At 45.7% G+C, this 22,345-nt stretch overlaps 1 protein-coding gene across 1 annotated transcript in view; it reads left to right on the top strand.

The window, feature by feature from the left end:
* Window positions 1-737: 737 nt before the first annotated feature.
* LOC147431327 (thioredoxin-like protein YLS8) overlaps window positions 738-22,345 on the top strand; it is an 86,756-nt gene continuing 65,148 nt past the window's right edge. Inside the window, exon 1 of the mRNA XM_086493930.1 lies at window positions 738-915. Coding sequence (XP_086350056.1) covers window positions 796-915 — 120 coding nt within the window. The 5' untranslated portion in view covers window positions 738-795. The remainder of the gene's footprint in view (window positions 916-22,345) is intronic.

A 22,345-nucleotide genomic window follows, 5' to 3' on the forward strand; every position in this document is an offset into this window, starting at 1 on the left:
GACACAACTTGCTTCTTCCCAATGCTCATCAAGTCCCAAGCTGAGCAATTGTTGTTGCCTATCAATTGGTTCTACTCATCCGCTTGTGTTCCACAACAGAACCCGAAGCGACATCAATCACAACCAAGTAACCAATTGTGCTCCAAAATCTATGAGAACATGTACAACAAAGAGTAGTTCCTTGGTCTTATTGCTCAATCAGTTGTAGAGAATGCTGTGAAAATGGACCATTCTACAGACAACTATAGAGGTAATTAATCATCATATATGTTCAATAAATACACATGCACTTAAAAAAATAAAATTTGGCCAATGCACTTTGTACTTCTTTACTTCAATGCTAATGCTTCTGCGTATGTTCTCTTATGTTCTATAGTTGATTCGGTAAGTTAATTATATTGCCTCGCAATCTCTGAGCGGCAGTGTGAGGAAACGATGTCCTATCTGCTGCCCCATCTCCACTCTGGTTGGGCAGTAGATCAAGCCATTCTCGTGAAGAAGAGCTTGCTGTCGTCATCCGTTTCAGCCATGATTGGGATGAGACTTGTATGCAGGTACTTTGCCCTTTTTTTGTGTCCTCTTTTTTTGTCGCCATGTCTCAATTTCAGCTTCCCCAACCTAATTAATCATCATATATGTTTAATAAATACACATGCACTTAAAAAAATAAAATTTGGCCAATGCACTTTGTACTTCTTCACTTCAGTGCTAATGTATGTCCTCTTATGTTCTATAGTTGATTCGGTAAGTTAATTATATTGCCTCGCAATCTCTGAGCGGCAGTGTGAGGAAACGATGTCCTATCTGCTGCCCCATCTCCACTCTGGTTGGGCAGTAGATCAAGCCATTCTAGGTGAAGAAGAGCGCGCTGTCGTCATCCGTTTCGGCCATGATTGGGACGAGACTTGTATGCAGGTACCTTGCCTTTTTTTTTGTTTTCTTGTGTCGCCATGTCTCAATTTCGGCTTCCCCAACCTACTTTCCCAGTTTGAGTGAAGAACATAATTGTGTGTGTGAGAGAGAGAGAGAGAGAGAGAGAGAGAGAGAGAGAGAGAGAGAGAGAGGCTAGTTTGTAATCAGCGTAGTTGGAAATGATAGTGAGAGCTTGGATATGACATGGGGGATCTAGAGAAATGGACAACTTAGAAAATTCCTAGTTTGAACTCGGGCAGCGACAAGACGGTAATTTTGTTGAAAATACAGTGCACACGAACAAAGAAGAAACTCAATACTCAAAGTAGTCGAGACACGGATTGGCAGAGTTCCGCTTCCAGATGCATTGGCCTAAAGTCTGACACCCCTCTCAATACTTCTTTTTATATTGATAAGAACAGAGTACAACTGTCGCAAGTAAAACAAGAGAGGCAAGCGAGGAGCGTTAATAAAGAACAATATGGGATCTGAGTGTAAATAAAAGACACAGACATGATATTATGATGATCAACAAGGGAATGGGCGATGAGAACTAGTACGGACAACTTCAACCGTAGCCTTACAGAGTCTTGCCGAGTGGCCTAAGTTTAAAAGAGGTTCCCACCAACTTATTGTCAAAGTCGACGATTCGGAAGCGGAGAGAGAGAGAGAGAGAGAGAGAGAGAGAGAGAGAGAGAGAGAGAGAGTCTCTTGAACCAATCAACCTCGGCAATGAATAACTGAATGTGTATACAATCGAGGCAAGGGGTTGCTTATATAGCAAGCCCAGTAAATTGCCCAACCCAAGACTTTTAACAAATAAGTAAAATAAATACCTAAAAGCCAAACTAAATAATGGGATCACATTGGGCAGTTCACTTGAGATGCCTAAACTTCAAAACCCTCTCTACAGCTCATAGTGGACATCAATAGTGAAACCAAGTCGATGAAGAAGCTACCATGGACACGCCAGAAAGTGGCCACCAACCGGATACACTTCGGTGTTGCTCCGATACCATGTAAGTCGATGATGCGGAAGTGTAGAGACCAAGGGGGGAGAGAGAGAGAGAGAGAGAGAGAGAGAGAGAGAGAGAGAGAGAGAGAGAGAGAGAGAGAGAGAGAGAGAGAGAGACTCTGAACCAGTCAACCTTGGCAATGAATAACTGAATGTGTATACAATGGAGGCAAGGGGTTGCTTATATAGCAAGCCCAATAAATTGCCCTACCCAAGACTTTAACAAATAAGTAAAATAAATACCTAAAAGCCAAACTAAATAATGGGATCACATTGGACAGTTCACTTGAGATGCCTAAACTTTTAATACTTATGGGACCCCTTCCGATGGGGCCAGGTGACCCAGAGACAATTAAAGTAAAGCGGGACACACTTCCACACATACACACACAAGATGCGTAAAAGATGATGACGTGGCAACTGTACGGACGCTCGCGATTTGCGTTGACAATGCTGCATGGTAGGTTGTACGGACTTCCGCGATTTGCGCTACTGACGTGGCAGGTGTACGAATTTTCGTGAAATGTGCTGGCAGCTTTTGGGCATATGCTTTTGGACCATATGCTTTTAGGCTTGTAAGCTTTTCATGTAAACTGCTTTTGAAGGGCCAAGGGCCTTTAAATATATGCAGAGGGCTCATACTCTGGCACTCCACTGGTGAAGGTCCAAAGCGTGAGTACCGGCATTGTAAACGGTTCAAGCAATATAAAGAAATATCGAAAGAGACACCAGCGTTTGGGGCCAGTGCTCTCTTGGGGTGGATTTCCGCCACTCCTCATCTCGTGTGTCATGCATCTCTTTCAGTTCACTGTTATTTGAAGTGCTTAAAGTTGTTCAGACTGTTCTTTTTCGTTTGCACGTGGTTCCCGTCCCGTTACACATGGATTTTATAATGCATTTGCCACGAACTTTGAATGGAAATGATGAAACCGGCCCGTAGGGCGGTGGACGTTAGCTTTCACCCGATTCTAACACTTGACTTTACGACACAAAGCAATGACTTAAAAGGAACCTGTAAGAAAATGACTGTAACTTAGATTGGAATTACACTTCAAGACAAAGTCACGACTAGGAAGCCAGAATGCTCCCAAGCTGAAAGTGTCGCATATGCTTTTCCGATAGCTTTGACTGTGTTAGAAAGTATCGCAAGGTCTGATGATCCGTTTGGACAACAAAATCAACACCTAGTAGGTAGTGTTTCCAACTTAAGAGCGCATGAATCACAGCCAGTGACTCTTTTTCATAGACCTCCGTGGGCATCTCTGGCCCTTGCAAGATTCTGCTCTCATAGGCTACTACCCTACCATCTTGCATTAGCACTGCACCAATGCCACTGCCACAAGCGTCACACTGGACCACCTACGACTTCCTGAGATCTGACAAAACAATGACTGGATTTGAAGTCATCTTTTCCTTTAAGAGATTAAAAGCTGAAATCTCTTTTTGGGTCCATTTGAGAGTGACCTCTTTCTTTTGCAAAGCATGTAAAGGTGAAGCAATCTCTGCAAAGTTGCGAATGAATCTTTTGTAGTAAGAACATAGCCCTAAGAAGCTACGGACATCATGCACAGTCCTTAAAGCTGGCCATGTCTTGATTGCTTCTACCTCCGCAGGATCCATTCGGACACCATCTTTTGACACAATGTGTCCGAGAAAATGGATCTCTTCCAAGAAGAACTGGTTTTTCTTGCCATTGATGAGCAATCTGTTCCTGCGCAGGTCTTCGAACACAATGGTCAAGTGATGCCTATGCTCCTCTTCATTCTTCGAGTAGACTATCATGTCATCAAAGAATGTGCCAACAAAGTTCTGATATGGACGGAATCCATCATCCTATTGAACGTAGCAGGAGCATTCGTAAGACCAAATGGCATCACTAAGAACTTGTAGAGACCAAATGTCGTTCTAAATGCAGTCTTGTGCACATCCTCAAGCCTAATTCGAATCTGATGGTACCCACTTTTAAGGTCGATCCTGCTGAAAATCGCCGCACCCTCTAGACGGTCAAGAACATCAATAATTCTTGGAATAGGAAACCTATTCTTGATGGTATTCTTATTCAACGCACGGTAGTCAATACACATGCGCCACGAGCCATCCTTTTTTTGTACTAAGAGCAATAGGTTGACGAGCTAGGCTGAATCAGCCCTCTCTCTAAGAGCTCCTCGACTTGGCTCATAATCTCTTTCCGCTGCGCCTCACTAACCCTATACAGTGGCCTATTTGGTGGGCTACAACCTGGCACCAAATCAATCGCATGATCCTTGGGCCTCTCCGGCGGTAGTTGAGACGGTAATGAATCAGAAAAACAACCATTAAACTTTTGCAACAATGCTAACCTGTCTTTATCTAACATAGATAAATTTGACTGACAACTATCTGAAACATCACGTACAAAAACTAAGTACGCAGAAAGGTGATTCTTTATTAGCAGAAGCAGATACAATAGGGACTGACTCTCCTTTTAGCTTTACATCCAAGATGTGAGTTTTGCCCCTATGTTGTACAATGATCTATTTGTTGTAGGCATCCAAGACTCCATGCACTCGGAACATCCACGTGATCCCCAAGAAGGCATCACATCCTTCCAGGGGTATGATGTAGAACTCTTCTGTGTCCACATACGACTGAATATGCAGACGCAACTTTCCAATGATGGGAGTGATGCACTCTGAGTGGCCAAGACATGCCAATCTTGCCTCTGCGGTGTACCTCATCTCTTCAGTTCGGTTCGCTTTGGCACCTGGATCAAAGAAGATGAGTGCCATCTGGTCTCTAACTTTACCCCACGCTCTGCATAACTCACTGGCATCTGTACTAGGCCTGTCGCCCAACATGTCTGCCATTAAACCTGCAGAGGGCATAGGCTCTTTCCTTTCCTGTCCTCTTTGTCATCTGAGTCAGCTGGCCTTTTCTTTTATGGACAATCGGCTGCAAAATGACCAGTCTGCTCGCATATAAAGCACTTGTTTTCAGCCATTAAGACCTTCTTTTCCTCGGCGTCTTACGCATAAAAGGCTTCCTTTTCTGCTTCTTTGCCTGCGCTCCAGAAGTCTCGGCTCGCTGGCCCTTGGGACGCTTCAGGAGCCGCTTTCATAAAGGGCTGCTTTGCTGATTTTTCTTGGGCTGGCCCCCTTTCTGGCTGCCTTGGAATCCACTATCTTCTCCCTTGAGCAAGTTGTTTCCAATGTCGGCAACCTCCATAAGCTGGGTGAGAGTGGCCACGCGATTCTTTGTGCAATAATTCCGGAGCCCTTTAGGCAACCCACAGCAGTACTTCTCAATCTGCTCTGTCAAAGGCACAAACCTTTAGGAAGTCATTGACAGCAACGCTTTTGTAAACTTCCTGTTGTACTCTTGCAGACAAGTAGCTGTAGAGAGTTGGTGCCAACTTGTCATGACGTCGGCTTCAAATTCATTTGACAGCCACACAGATGCAAACATTCGCTTGAAGTAAACCCATGTGGCGGATGCTTGTTCTTGCATTAGTAGTGTAGTGACATGTGGCACCCCAAACTCGCCTTGATTGCTTTGAAAGCCTTGTTGCATGCCAATGTTACCATACATGGTGTCACAAAGTGATGACGTGGCGGACAACAGAAACCCTAATTTTTGCCAGAAACCCTAATTTCCGGTAATCGTGGAGGCGGATTATTATTATTATTATTATTATTATTTTTGGGAAAATGATGAGCGACGCAAATTTCGCTTTTTCTCTACTTAAATGACAAAGAGAGAGAGAATGCTTTTGCTTTCATGTTTTGACTCTCTGTGAGAGAGAGAGAGCAATTGCTTTTGATTTAAAGCTTTTGGGGCTCTGCTTTTGGGCATCCCTTGTAACCTTTAAATTAGTGGTGAGAGCCTCACTTCTCAGGGCATCTGGACGCAGAGTCTGAGAGTGAAACCCTAACCGCTCTCTTGTACTTTGATGATTGATTAATATAAAAAGAAATACCGAAAGGGGCGCCAGTCTTTGGGGCCAATATCTCTAGGCACGGAACTCCGCCGGGCCAGTGCAAATCTATTGTGATCTGTGAATTGTTTTGAAGTGGTTATTTGGTGCTGTCGCAGTTGATTCTTGACTTGGAGTGTCCAAGTCTGTTACGGTGGTATCAGAGCACGGCCGATTTCTCTTCTACGGGAAATCCGATCCCCGAATTTTTTTTCCGCGGCACCTATGGCTTCAGGCAATGATCAGTCGACTCCCTCTGCATCTGGAGATGCGGGTTGGGATCACAACGAAGATTCAGGCAGAGAGTATGGCCCGCCTTGGCCTACTTAGGCGGAGCGGCGAGAGATAGAGCGTCGCCAGTTGATCAGCGATGCAACAAAGATGATGCTCAATTTTGCCAAGGACCCGAAGATGGCAAAATATATGAACCAGACCTCTTTGGAAGAGGTACAGACGGAGTGGCAGAGAACCACAACACCACTCCCGAAACCCGCTCTCAAGAAACCTTCTGCCTCCAAGAAATATACGGAGAAGGAATTGGAGAACGTGGTTGATGCACGGATTGCTCAGCTTTTTGACACGCAAAAGAAAGCCAAAAAGCACGGCAAAAAGCAGAAGAAAGGCACTGACTTCCCGGGATATTTAGGTCGTCTGTCGACATTTGACAAGGCAAAGAAATTGAAGAAGCACGTCAAGTTTGAAGACCTACCCAGTTCTTCTTCTTCTTCTTCTGACAGTTCTTCTAGCTCCTCGGATTCGAGCGAAGAAGACAGAAAAGGTAAAAAGCGAAGCAAGAAGCAACGCTTTGGAAAGGGCAAGAGAAAGGCAAAGAAGGCTAAATCTCGCCCAGAGACTGACAGTTCTACTGAGGACTCGTCTACAGACAGCTCAGATTCCGATGACGGAAAGTTTTATGCGAACAAGAAGAATTTTTACAAAGCCAACCAGTATGACTTTCTCGAAGATAAAAGCAAGAAAGTTCGAGAGTTTAAGGAAGGTGGCCACTCGATCAAGTTTGATACTTTTCAGGATACTCAGATGCTTCGAAGGCTTTGTCTTTTATACAGCAGTTTGACATCGCTTTCGCGGGAGGACGCTATTCAAAGCACTCCAAGATTCGGAGAGCTGCCTCTTACTCTAAGGGGAATGCTCGTACTTGGTGGTCCACGCTTCTATTAAGCAAGACTGTGCCAGTTACATGGCTGAAATTCAAGAGGCTTTTTATTTCTTCTTGGTTGACTCAAGAGTTTGAGCGAGATATACGAGCTGCTTGGAACCATCTTCGGATGACCAAGAAAGATACAATCAATGCTTATTGTGAAAGATTCTGGAGCTTTTTTCTACCCGCCTCTTCATTCAAGAAGATCTCGTTCAGAGAACAGATTGAGCGGTTTACCTTGGGTCTACCTACAGAGATCACTGCTTGGAATAGAAGTCAGCTTCTATTCAGGAGTTGATGAGTCGTGCGAAGCGGGGCTTTGCCATTCACTCTGGCAGTTTGACCTACCCCACAGATAAGGCCATGACACAACGAGCCGAACAGACTTCTAGGAATGAACGTAGAAAGAAAAAGAGCAACCCAGAGAAAAAGGATGCACAACCCAAGCTTACTCCTGAGGAGAGAGCTCGCTTCATCAGAGAGGGGAAGTGCTTTGGATGCGGGGAACATGGACATATTTCCACGAAGTGCCCTGATACGGCACAGAAAGGACAGAATGATAAAAACGACGACAGGTTTGAGAGTTCGAGAGCAGCTGAGGAATGTGGCAGAAAAGGCCGATAGAAAAGCAGAACTGGTACCACATGGCGTGGGACCTGCACCGAATCTAATGAATGAAAGTACAAACTTTGCCGCTTTCGGGGCAAAGTGAAGGATCAGGAAGCTCTTTTGAAGGAGCCAAGGCCAACTTCTTTTCACTTGGAATTGACGGCTCGATTTGGAACTACGCCCGATAGACTGACGCCACAGGCGGAGGTAGTTCGACTGGCACCCGGATGGGATGTTGCCATTACATCGAGCATTGGCAAACTTTGTTTGCAATGGCAGGGGTGTTCAGGCCACGCGAGTGATGTTCTACTCGGGATCCCTTGGTATCACAAGAACTACGCCGTGGTTGACTACCGGGCCGAGAAAGCGACTTTGGTAAATGAAGGGCTTAGAGATTGTACTTGATGAACTTCAGTTTTCTTACTCATTCTTTTGGGAGAACTAAACGATGGATAAAAGTTGAATATGTTTTGACCTGAAGAAAAGAACGCCAAGATTTTTTTCTCCACGCTCATGCCGATTGCTTTTGAGAGGGCCCGAAGATCATACCATTGATCTGATATTTGGAAGCACGCCACCGAATCGGCCACCTTATCGTGCGAGCCGAGTACAGAATGAAAAGATTATGAACTCAGTGAAAGACCTCTTGGAAAAGGGTCTTGTCCAGCCTAGTACTTCACCGTATTGCTCTCCAGTGTTGTTGGTTTTGAAGAAAGACGGATCTTGGAGAATGTGCATCGATTATAGCACTCTCAACGAAATCACCATCAAGAACAGATTTCCGATTCCTAGGATCGATGATATACTCGACATGTTACAGGGATCCTCGTGCTTTATCAGGATTGACTTGAAGAGTGGATATCATCAGATCAGGATAGCGCCAGGAGATGTCTACAAGATAGCTTTTCGGACGACTTTTGGGTTATTTGAGTTTTTGGTGATGCCTTTTGGCTTAACCAATGCTCCTGCGACATTTAACCGGATGATGGATAGGATTTTTCGAGAGTACAGGCTATTTGTTGGCACTTTTTTTGACGACATCATTGTTTTCTCGAAGAATGAGGCAGAACACAAAGATCATCTGCTTCAAGTCTTTCAAGCATTACGAGATCACACATTAGTAATTAATGCTAAGAAAAGTGAATTTTTCCTACCAGAGATACATTTTTTGGGACACATTGTGACAACAGCAGGAGTGCAAATGAACCCAGCCAAGATAGAGACTATCCGTGATTGGCCCGATTTGAGGAATGTCCATGAAGTTCGAAGCTTCTTGGGACTGTGTTCGTACTACAGGCGGTTCATACGAAAGTTTGCAGAGGTTGCTTCCCCTTTGCATACCTTGACACAGAAAGGAGTACCTTTTTCGTGGGGACCCAGAGAGGTGACTGCCTTTCGGATATTGAAAGAGAAATTGACTACGGGACCTATTTTGACTTTGCCGGACTTGCAGAAGTCATTTGAAGTATATTGGATGCTTGTGGTCGTAGTCTGGGTGCGGTCTTGATGCAAGAAGGCCATGTCATAGCTTACGAGAACCGTTTGTTCTCTAGGTCGGAGATGACAGCACAGATCTATGGGAAAGAGCTTTTGGCGGTTATCCATGCTCTTACTCAGTGGCGGCATTACCTACTCGGAGCGGATTTTACTGTCTTTACAGACCATCAGAGTTTGCGCTACTTCTTCTCACAGAAGTAGCTTTCGGAAAAGCAGATGCGGTGGGCGAACATCTCGTCACAGTTCCACTTCTAGATTGTCCATGTGCAGGGACAGAAGAATGTGGTGGCAGATGCTTTGTCTCGAAAACCGTTGGTTCTGGCTATTTCGAGGATATGGTCGATCAGTGTGCCACAGATACAGATTTTGCAGATATTTTCACACGGATACGGGATGGGGAGATAGTAGCTGGATACTCCCTTCGGGAAGGCTACTTGATGAAAAAGACTATGTTGCGCGTTACACAGCCGTCGAGGGAAAAGGTTATGACTGATTGCCATTGTCCACCTTTTATGGGTCACCGCGGCATTGCTACCACCATGAAAGGGGTAGAGAGAGATTTCTTTTGGCGGAGACTTAAGAAGGATGTGGGAGAGTTTGTGCGCAGTTGCTTGGTATGCCAGAAGGTCAAGTTTGACAGGCATAAGGCACAGGGATTGTTACAGCCTTTACCCATAACCACCTGCCCCTGGGAAAATATTGAAATGGATTTTATTTTTTTTGATCTCCCGAGAATATAGAATGATCACGATGATTTTCCGATTACATGGCACGCCTGAGACGATTGTCTCCGACAGAGACCCCAGATTTATGAGTTTGTTTTGGAAGGCAATTTGGGAGAACATTGGCACGCGGTTTCAGTTCTCGTCATCGTTCCACTTGCAGACTGACGGGCAATTTGAGATTGCCAATTCAGTGATTTTAGATTTATTGAAGTCTTGTATCTCGCATCAGAAGACTCAATGGGAAAAGAACTTACCTTTGGTGGAATTTGCCTACAATAACACGATACACTCTTCGACGGGGAAGACGCCATGTGAGATTGTTGAAACTGTTGCGAAGGTTCCATCCTTCCTGAGCACGAAAGATTAGAAATTTGAAGCGGATGAATATTCGCGAGATTTGGATACGGCTTTTGCCAAGGTTCGCGAGACTTTGCAGGAGTCTCAAGAACGACAGAAAAAGGCAGCGGATCGTCATCGTCGCGACTGGAAACTGAAGGAGGATGATTGGGTGCTCTTACTTTTGAGAAGGCACGCCTAAGAAAGAAAAAGGGAAAGGAGAGGCTTTTTCCAAAGCTTAGTATGTGATACTACGGACCTTTCCAGATTACTGACAAGAGAAATGATGTCTCCTTCCGATTGAAACTGCCAGATACTTGGAGGATTCACAATTCATTGCATGTGAGTCTCTTGAAACCTGTTAAGGGTGATGTGCCTGATGATGGGGAGCCTGATGAGCAACCCAAAGTGGAAGAAAACGAGGAGATCCTTGTTCCTGAACAGATTTTGGCACAAAATGATACGAAGAAAGGTAAAGTCCGAAGGCGGTTCTTGGTTAAGTTCAAGAACTTTCCTGCGTTTGATGCGAAGTGGATGGAGGAGGAGGACCTAGCAGATACTCCTCGGATTATGAAACTTTACCTCGATGTTTTGGTTTAGCATAGTCTACTCCAAACGGAACCCAGAATTCAGCTTGGCCGGAGATTTGGTGCAGTGGGATGCACAAGAGGGGAGTCACTCCACTCCTTTGTCAACAGATGCCTCGATTTTGATACTAAAGTCACTGATATCTCTTTGAGCTTCAGGGATACTGAGAGCTGACAGTATTCTGCTGGATGACTTTATGAAATGGAATTCATGATTATGATACTGATTTGTTCTTGACTTCTTGTGAGTGCAGGAACTGATAGCCGAAATGATTGCAGCATTTTGGTCTGATTGATCTCGTATAGACATGGTTGCAATAGGGGTTAGTCAATCAGACATCGTTGAGGTCCCGATTGGACCTGGATGTGATTGCTACCTACATTGCCGATAAATCATGGTCTAAGATCCGAATGAATGTTGAATGTCATGTGATGTCCTGTGATGTCTGGTGATGTTTGGTGATGTGACTGTCGATTTTGTACATGTGCTAGATGTGTGTTCCTAGTACGTAGGTACTAACAGTCAGTGTCTGCTAAGACGGTTTATGGCTTTTGTCGGTTTTGCAGGCGTAATCGCGGTCGATTACAATGCTTTCAAGAGGGGGGTATGTCACAAAGTGATGACGTGGCGGACAACAAAAACCCTAATTTCTGCCAGAAACCCTAAAATTCCTGCAAACCCTAATTTTTGCCAGAAACCCTAATTTCCGGAAATCGCGGAGGGGGATAATTATTAATTTTTTTTTTTTTGGAAAATGATGAGCGAAGCAAATTTCGCTTTTTCTCTACTTAAATGAGAAAGAGAGAGAGAATGCTTTTGCTTTCATGTTTTGACTCTCTGTGAGAGAGAGAGAGAGCAATTGCTTTTGATTTGAAGCTTTTGGGGCTCTGCTTTTGGGCATCCCTTGTAACCTTTAAATTAGTGGTGAGGGCCTCACTTCTCAGGGCATCTGGACGCAGAGTCTGAGAGTGAAACCCTAACCGCTCTCTTGTACTTTGATGATTGATTAATATAAAAAGAAATACCGAAAGGGGCGCCAGTCTTTGGGGCCAATATCTCTAGGCACGGAACTCCGCCGGGCGAGTGCAAATCTATTGTGATCTGTGAATTGTTTTGAAGTGGTTATTTGGTGCTGTCGCAGTTGATTCTTGACTTGGAGTGTCCAAGTCTGTTACACATGGGGTTTGGCGTGTATTGCTGGTTTCCAGGCGCATAACCAACCATACTTTGGAACATGGATCCACCCCCGAAATACCCAGGATGTACCGTGGGTGGTGGAAAAACCTGATGCATTGCTTGGAGACTGGTTCCCTGTTCATTCAATGCAACATTTTGACCCTGAAAGGTGGCGGGCTGAACTGGAAAATCCTGTGGATTAGGAATCCTCACCACTTGTTCATGGACAGAAGGCACCTGTCTAGGAGCCTGACGTGACTCCGCAACATGTGAATGCTCCCCGTCCTGTTGAGACGCATGGGAGACGTGGGCTTGAGCCTCAACGGGCTCTGTACGGTGAGGGCGTTCCCTTGCCTGTTGTGACTTTGATGGTGCTTGCAAATAATCCATAAACCTAGGATTCTGCACCAACTGAGTGAAGACATTCACAGCAGCAACTAATTGTGTCCTGAACGCATCCTCTTCAAAGTACCCAGTCGTGAACCCTTGAACCTGTTCTCGCTGTGCATTCACACGAACAAAAGGCGTAGACAGTGGCGGTTGTGAACTCTCGTCAACTTCATGCTGTAAAGGAATAGCCTGTCTAGCCTGGGAATAGGAACCCTCTTCTCTAGCATCGTCTGTCCTGTTAGCCATAGTGTAATTCCAAGTTCCTGTGCTTTGTGTCTTCGCTGCAAACCAACCGAGGCTCACTTCTTGCGGAAAAAGGAATCTTGTCCCGACAACGGAACCATGAAACCGGCCCGTAGGGCGGTAGACGTTAGCTTTCACCCGATTCAAAGCAATGACTTAAAAGGAACCTGTAACTGAGACTGGAATTACACTTCAAGACAAAAGCACGGCCAGGAAGCTAGAATGCTCCCAAGCAGACAGCTTTCGGTATTTCTTTATTATCTTTTAGGAATGAGGAATAGACTACAAAAACCAGAGTCCTTGAGACCTTTACGTGTATCCAGCAAGATGGCACCTGTGCAAGCAAAATTTTGGCAGCATAACGGCCTCAAAGCTTGCCCTGGACAGTCTTCCAAGCTACGAGTAGATATCACCTGTGCAGGTAAAATTTTGGCAGCATAACAGCCCCAAAACTTGCCCTGGACAGTTTCCCAAGCTCTGACTCGTTTCCAATAGCATAGACCCCCTGTTTCCTGCGCAAAAACAGCAATTACAGCACGCTGTAATTACTGGTTTTCTCTCTGTTTTCAGCCCTAAACAACCCCCGAACTGTCTTCTAACAGTGGGGCACTGTTCCCAATGCTCTCGGCATCAAGATGGCTGCAAAACAGTCCAAATTCAGCGTGTACACAACGCTGAAAACGCACCTGTTTGGTGAGGTTATCACCCTCACTGGTGCCTGCTTTGGTGCAACAGTTAGCTACACCCATTCCTGTTCAAAGAGGCTCTTGCCTCGGCACAGAAGCATAAATCCCCACAGCTGTACATTGGTCAAATGAGAAGCCCACTTGAAGAGCATAACATAACTGCTCGTAGGGGAGAGAGGGCAGTGCGTAACGTGCAGGGCATCACTCCTGGCACCGCACTGTACATAAGAGGGTAAGGAAGAATTCTATAGATCTTGTACCTGCTGCAATCCACTTAACTGCTGAAAATTGCGCCCCCTTTCCCTTGTAGGCTCGCCCCATCTCTCCCAAACATGGCAAATCGCTCACAGAGTGACACCTCGCCCAATTTTCGACTTTGGCCGACTTGGCTAAAAATATATCAATTGGTGCGTCAGTTGACTTGGCAGCAGAGCCATAAAATGTTCCCCTTGTCATTCTAGAGCTAATGATGCGAACACTTTTTTTGGTCCAAAATAGGAGTTCCCTAAATTTTAGGAGATGCTTCCATGGCACTCACATGGGTCGTCTGACCATCAATCACCACTGGAACCACATTGAAAAATGCAATGTTGGCCAGCTATCAGGTGATTTACACTCATAGTCCTACCGTGGCTAACCTTAGTCCATTTGTCCAACTTTAGGGCTCACTGGCCGTCCGCCCTAGACTCTCACTGTCCGCCTCACACCATGCAACTTGGGCATTGGCATTTCAATGGGGTGCTTTAAAACAAGTCAAATAAAATTTCCCCAAAAAGAAATCAACAAGTAAAGTTAGTTGCCACAGACTCGTAACAAATGATGCAATCTGGACTATTATAGACGCATTCAGTAAGCAAGCTCATTTCATTGTAGTAAGAAAGACCATCAAAGCTGAAGACATGGCAAAGATCTTTGTGGCACAAATTTTCAAACATCATGGTATGCCCAAAATGATCATAAGTAATTACGATCCGCTAATGATTAGTAATCTTTGGACAACATTTTTTATGAATCTAGGAACTACGCTAAATTTTTCCTTAGTTTATTATCCTTAGATGGATGGACGAAGCGAAATCGCTAACTCTACAAGCCTAGACATTTTGAAGTGTATGTGGAGCAGCCTCGAGGGTTCGAGGATCTAAATTTTAAAGACATGGGTACGAAGAAGATGTCATCACGGCTTGGCATCATCTGAGAATGACCAAGAAAGACACTTTGGATAACTACTGCGAGAGGTTTTGGGGTATCTAGATTCTATTTGCCAGTGTCCTCGTTTTAGAGGTCGCTTTGAAGGACCAGATTGAGCCGTTTTGCTGCGAGAGATTCAATGGTATTGTCTGCAATAGAAGTCTGATTCATTCAAAGACTTAGGAGGCATGCCAAACAAGGTTTTGGTATGCATGCCGGCTCATTGACCTATCTTACGGACAAGCCAGTGTCCAACTCAACAAGGCAAGTGTCTTCTAGGGAAGAGAAAGAACCAAGGGAAGCGGATGAAAGTTCATTTTAGAATTCCGAAGAAGTAAGGGAATTAGTTGATAGTGCATCCGAGGGTTCCGACGAAGCAAGGGAATCTACTGATGGTTCATCAGAGAATTCTGAAGATTCAGATTGAGGTGCTAGTGGACAAGGGAGGCCAACGGGTCACAAGGCACAAGAAAAGAATAGAAAGGTAAGCTAGGTCCACCGGAGAATTTGGTGAAGGGCACTTTTTGACTCTCGTTGCAAAGTTGATCGAGGAGGAGAACATTGCAAATTCTCTTCAGTTTTGAGCTGTACCTTGGAGCTTTTGGATTATTAGCAGTGTCTATGCCAAAAGTTACCGATGAATCAGTAGGTTGAATCTGGTGGTGTGCGGATTGCACAAGAGGGGAGCCACTCCACTCCCTTGTCACAGATTGCCTAGATTGAATAAAGTCACTAGTTTCTTCTTGAGATTTTGGGGATATCGACAGACTGACAGTATTTTGTGGAATGACTTTATGAACATATGTACATTGAATTGGAAATTTCCTTGATTGATGTTGCTAAATTAGCTTTATTAGAACAAAAAAAATAATTCTAAATGAATTATTGGAAGTACAAGTGAGAGGGTTTTTTCTCATTGGAGACATCTGAGTAGAGATATTTCTAGTGCGTCATTCATAGTAATGACGGGAGCACTGTGAATGAGGAATTCCGTGAGGCCACCAAGAACGGTACTTCTGATGCGTCACATCGGATGGGTGACGGGGAGCATCGAGAAGAAGTATTCGACCATCTGGGAACGGACATCTGTTATGCGTCATAGGATGGGTGACATAGAGCATTGCGAAGTAGATTGTACCGTAAGTTCGGTGAGAAAGGACTAGGTGATGGGTATTCTTGATGCGTCACATGGTGTGTGACGGGGCATCGGAAAGGGAATATTTCATAGTCGGGAGGAAATTCCGAACTGTGTTAGAATTATGCACGAGGTTGAGCAAGCACTTGAATGAAGATAGGTTCAGAGGAAACTTTGAGGAAAAACGGATGTTTTCTGAGAAAACTGGATGCTTTTCAGAAAAGCAGACTCTTTTTCGTAAAGAGGTCTATGTTACCATTGCATCTGTGCATGAGACAACATTTAAGGACGCTTGGGTTGTGATTGTGTAAGCATTGTTTTCAGCTAGTTAGGTTTTACTGAGTTTTAAACAGGTTCAGACCATTTTTCAAAAGAGACCGGCCGCCCACTTACTAAGTGGGCAGGTGCAGTTAAATCATAAGCAGCGAAAACCCAACGCCCCTATCCCTTGCTTTTTTTGGCAGCCCACGACCTCTCCCTCTCTCTTTTTGGCAAGGAAAAAAGCGATCCTCTCTCCTCAGCCCTAGGCGCCCCCCTCTCTGCCTTACTTTTGCCAGCAAGACCCGTGCTATTCCTGTCGGCTGTCAAGAGCTGTAAAAGCAAACCTCTCTCTCTCTCTCTCTCTCTCTCTCTCTCTCTCTCAGAGACACCCAGTAAAGGCCAACACTAGCAGCAAGAAGAGGCTGCCGCGTCCCCAAATAGTTGGTCTAACGGTAAGGCTTTGGCCTCTCAACCTTTGGGTTGTGGTTTCAAATTCCCTGTTGGGTCACCTCTAGAGGGACACCTTGTGCTCACTTGGTGCTCACGTCGCTGGGGCTCTTGCCCTTGGACACTCGAGTGCATTCTCTGCCTGGGGTGGGTCACTTGAGGAGGAGGTTCCTAGCTGGTTGCTACGAGTTCTCTTTGTCGTTTCCAACACGTGGTGCATCAATTAGGTGGCCATGGTGATGCCTACGCGTGGCTCTTGCCCGATGGTAAGCGGCCCTTGCCCGGCCATGTTTCATGGCTAATAGTTGGCAGGGACAAGCACCTCCCCCTGTGGGCCCTCTGGTGCGTCGAAAAAAGAAGAGGAGGCTGTCGCAGATTTCAGCCATGAAGATGAGCCGCCAGTGATACCCATGGCTGCTCGGCGCTAGGAATAGGAAGCCTCGGCTTCCGAGTACCATGAAGTCTAATTCTAGAACAAACGCGGTAATACATTTGGTTCAAGTGCTTGTATAGACTTCTCCCCAGTAGTAAAGATAGGGAGAGGGGGGCAGCCCATCTTTAGGTCCCTACTATTATGTCTTGAACTTCTCTCTCTCTCTCTCTCTCTCTCTCTCTCTCTATATATATATATATATATATATATATTATTAATTGATAAATGCTATTTATCTTAGTATATTTTTTATTGTTATGCGCTCCCGTTTTGTGACAATTGAATTGAAGAGACGTGCTCTTTCATGTGTGTATTGTTAGAGACATGTAGAGAAAGATGAAATGTCTTCAGCATTTTGTCTGATGAATAATTTGTACTTAGCTCATCTAGAAATCTGTTAGAGATTAGCGACATCTGGATGTGATGCCTAAGTGAATGAATGGGCATAGCAGTCAGAGGCCGAGGAGAGCAAAGATCCCTATTTCCTCTGGAGGGCAGCCACTCTCTCTCTCTCTCTCTCTCTCTCTCTCTCTCTCTCTCTCTCTCTCTCACAGGAGGCAGCGCGCAGGGAGATTCTCTCTCTGCAGGTGACGCAACAGGTAGAACACAGGAATTGCAGTCACGAATTTTCAGAATACAGGACCTTCACTAAACAGCAGACAGACAGTCACAATATAATTGGATATGCAGACAATAATGTACACATGACTGTGGTTACTGTGGTGGTTAATGCAGACAAGAATGTTCACATGAATGGTCAAACATATGATGTATGCATAATGTGGAATTGATGTATGCATAATGTGGTAGTGTGGACCCCTTGAGCTCGCTTTCGTTACATACCTGCAATAACAACAATGACGAGTGCTTTAGAAACTCAACTTAAAAGACTGATTACTGATGCAAAAAAAGAACTTGACAAAAGCCTAAACGTTGTCCAAAAGTCTCTCTTGGATCGCATCAACCGCCTAGAGGAAGAGAATGCGCATCTCAAAGTAGAGATTAAAGCCATTCAGGGATCAGAAGAACACGTGAAAAACGAAGTACAGAACTTGAAAATTGAATTAAAAAAGATTCAAGAACAGGGCCAGGAGGAAGGAGACTTCTCACCGGAGGTGATTTCAGATCTAGCAGATCTAAAGAGAGCTCATGAGTAACTCAAGCTGACGACGACTCTTGCGGTTGCAGAAACAGTGGAGAAGATTGAGGCCTCACATAAGACATGGGTAGATAGGGTAAAGAATGAAGTGAAACAAGAGGAGGAGGAGAAATGGACAAAAGTGAATGGGAAAGCAAAGGCGGTCGCTATAAAAGAAATAGATCTCGTTAATGCTACACTAACGGAGGAGAGGATGCGTCAAGCCCGGAGGCTTAATGTCAGGATCACGGGAATCAAGGAAGTAGAGGGTACTTCGCCAGAAGAGGATGGCGCTGCTCTATGTAAAATGTTGGGTTACAATGCAGATGAACCGGTCCCCTTTAATAAGGTATGGAGAGCAGGCAAAGACCTCACAAGGGAACGTGCCCTTATCCTTCAGTTTGAGAATGATGCAAAGAGGATTGCTTTTCTCAAGAAGCGAGTCATCTTGAGGGATCTAAAGGATAAGACCATATATATGGATGATGACCTTACCCAGGCACAAGTAGCCCATCGTAAACGACTTATGCCTAAAGTAACAGTAGCTAGGGAAGCAGGCCAGAAAGCATTCTATAGGGATGGACACGTCTTCATTGAAGGGAAGATAGTCGCATAGCGCCAGGCCACCTATGGGCTGCAATGGAGCTTTATGGACACACCCAGGACGCTTAGAGGAAGTAATGCAAGGGCATGACATCATATTACTCACAGAGACACATCAAAGTCTAGAGCGAGGCCTACCCAGAATGGAGGGATACGAGTGGGAGTCAACTTACAGGAGGACCACGAGACAGAGTACTGCACGAGGATCAGGAGGTATAGCCATGCTTGTCAAGAGAGAGATGCGGGGGCAAGTCCACATAGTGGGTCGGGACCCAGATGCGAGATACATGTGGGTTTGCTTACACCTATCTGTGGGACGAGTATTATACATTGCATTATGCTACTTCTCACCTAGAGGGTCGAGATATGCGACTTCTAAAGGAGAGGAGAATACTGAGAGTAGTGATAAGGAGGAGGAGGAGGAGACTATACCAATAGGCGACTCACCCTACTCGGCTCTCTCTGAGGATATTATGCACTATTCCACTATGGGTGAGGTCCTCTTGATGTGGGACTTCAACGCCAGGACCCAGAGTAGGCAGTGTGAGATGTATGATATGGAGGACCCAGAGATGATGCTTGTTATGGAGACAGAGGATACAAGCGCCACCCGGATTTCTGATGACACTGGGCCAGACAACACTAGATATGGGCACCACTTACTAGAGCTCGGCGCCCGTCACCATCTCGTTATATATAACGGTGGGCTGGCTCCAGCGCATTGACATATGTCCATTTGGGGGGGGATGGAGCACAATGGATTATGTACTTGGATCCAAAGAGGCAGCACAGGCGGTGACCTCCTTCACTATACCACAGTGCCCGATTGGGGCAGATCACACATACCTATCTCTATCCTTTGCAGGTTCATCATGTACACCTGCCACACCGAGAGCCACGCATCACACCACGGTCTACTTCACACATGACCTGGCTGACATATATGAGCACCATGTCTATGATGGGCTACTCCAGATGGATCCTTCGGCACCCATGAGTACACTTACCGCTCAGCTCTCTTCATTGTTACACACATCCGCCATTAGCAGTTTCCCCCACCACATGCATACAGGACATACGATGAGATCTGGGACCATGCCCCAGAACCGTTGGTATGATGATGAGTGCAGGGAGATTTAGAGACGTCTTCGCAGACTGCAGGCTTTGGGAGAGATCACTGAGAGAGAGGCCAGACAGCAGATGCGGTCCCTTACATGCCGCAAACGGCGAGCATATGAGGAGGCACAGTATTGGGATATGTATCATCTACCTATGAGCCGAGATGCCGCCACAGCGTGGCGAAGGATTAGAGAGCCTCGCTCTCCTACCCCCATAGAGGATCCGCATACATGGCACACATATGCTAAGAGTCTTTACCATGTACCTCATCAGCCTCCGATCCCCTAGCCATCAATATCCTGTCCTACCACATTGACTTTCTTTACAGAAAGTATGGTACAGAGAGCCATTAGACGTCTACAGCATGGGAGATCAACAGATCATACAGGCATGCAGAGTGAGCACCTTATATATGCAGTTGATACACTTGCACCTTTTATTGCCCGCTTGTTTAACAGGGTACTAGCAGAGGGCTTCCCAGCAGAGTGGACCATGCACACCATAGCTCCTATTCACAAAGCTGGGGACATGACAGACCTCGGGAACTACAGGACGATCATGATTGGTCATACATTGGCCAAACTATATGGGGTAGTACTAGAGGCAGAGCTGAGTACACTTGCAGAGAGGGAGGGACTATGCACTCTAGGGCAGGCAGGTTTCAGACGGGCTTTCTCTACTATTGATCATATCTTCACTCTCCGTTGTCTGATTGACCAGGCAAAGGCGAGGAAGAAGAGGCTATATTGCTGCTTTGTGGATTTTCGCAAAGCCTTTGACACAGTACCACGGGAGCGCCTCTTTCATCGGCTTCAGTCTTTAGGGATACCCACGGAGATGATATGGGGCATCTATGCATTGTATGAGAAGGTACTGGGTCGAGTACGTTGTTCAGGAGGTCTATCTGAGACCCTTGCTAGCACTATTGGTGTGAAGCAAGGATGCCCACTGTCTCCCACTCTCTTTGGGCTCTACATCGACGAGGTAGCTGACTTCATCATACACAGAGGAGGAGGAGGAGTTGACATCTCAAGTACACTTGTCCATGTTATGCTATATGCTGATGACATCATTCTAGTGTCTGAGTCACAGGCGGGACTCCAGTTACACCTACAGGCTCTAAATGATTTCTGTACACAGAGAGGGCTGTCAGTGAACCTTGGGAAAACCAAGGTTATGATATTTTCACACATCTGGACACATTAGACGACAGGCGATCTTCACCCTTACAGGAGGCCAGATTGAGGTGGTGGATTCATATGTATACTTGGGTATCACATTTGCTAGCACAGCGGGATGCTTCTCTATGACAAGAGCAGCGAGGGATAGATTGACACGAGGATATGCTGCTCTGGACATGCTTGAGCGACAGTGTCATCAGACACACTTTCAGGAACCCCGCACAAAGGGGTGGCTTTTTGATACTTTGGTCACACCAGCATTGATGTATGCAGCGGCAGTTTGGGCACCTGGGCTCTCTACTTCCTTTTGGACATAGATTGAGAGACCACAGATCTTGATGTTCTCACGGGTGATTCGCAGTAAACCTTCAGTACCACATGACATTATTAGAGCAGAGTTTGCTGCCCCGCCCATGCTAGTAGAGGCTCTCTTCCAGGTGGTCTGCTTTATTCACAGAGTACGAGATATGGACCCTGATAGACTATCTCGTAGAGCTTTTGAGGCATCTAGACAACTAGCGGAGGATGGTGACACAGGATCATGGTATGCACAAATGATACAGTTATTGACTCGATGTGGGTGGGACATAGACCACTTACCACCTCTTCAGTACGATCCAGATGCCCCACATATACAGCTCTCACATAGTGAGAGGAACAGAGTTATGAGACAGCACCTATTACAGCGATACACGACACGGACCTGGATCACACCCCACCAGCCCTTGCCCACGAAGATGCTATACTACAGAGACTCCTTTATGAGCATCTCCGAGGATGGATTTATCCAGAGACCTAGATATATGGATGTATACATGCCCCACAGTGCCCGAGTGGCGATTGGCCAGCTCAAAGTATCATCACACCAGCTTGAGATTGAGGCAGGCAGAGCGGCACGGGTCATTAGAGCAGAGAGGATCTGCAGACTATCTCAGGAGGAGGTTGAGAGCGAGGAGCATTACGTATGCAGGTGCAGAGCATACAGTGACATCAGAGATAGATACACTTCCTTGTTCAGTGGACACCCCACACTACGCCAGATCATGGAGTCTACAGACCAGCGCCGATTTGGCCAGTTCTTGACGGAGATACAGCGTCATAGGGAGATGCTACTACAGGATCCTATTACAGGGAGGGAGAGACGGCAGCTCCAGCTCACTGACTTCTTTCAGAGATCTACTACAGTGCATATACCGACACAGGAGGGGGTTACCTTTCGGCGAGCTGAGGACCTCCGAGCCAGACGGAGACCGAGAGCATCTGGTTACCAAACACTTGTACTACATGAGAGGGAGATTGTAGAGATTCGGGCTCGTCATCATCGCCGTATCCAGGAGCAGATCGCTCATTTACATCTACATCTGAAGATCATGCTACAAGGGATTTTTACTTCGCCATCGCCTATGTATCAGATATTACATCCTCATTATGGGACTGGATGGAGCTAGCTAGTTTGCATTGCATTCTTGTACACCCCTACGCATATATTTCACATACCCTTAGTGTTAGTGCTCCATCTCCCACCCCACTCCACTCATCACTCCTATCCTGC

This window comes from Adiantum capillus-veneris, chromosome 21 (assembly GCF_014529385.1).
Source record: "Adiantum capillus-veneris isolate H3 chromosome 21, ASM1452938v2, whole genome shotgun sequence".
Classification (NCBI taxonomy): Eukaryota; Viridiplantae; Streptophyta; class Polypodiopsida; order Polypodiales; family Pteridaceae; genus Adiantum; species Adiantum capillus-veneris.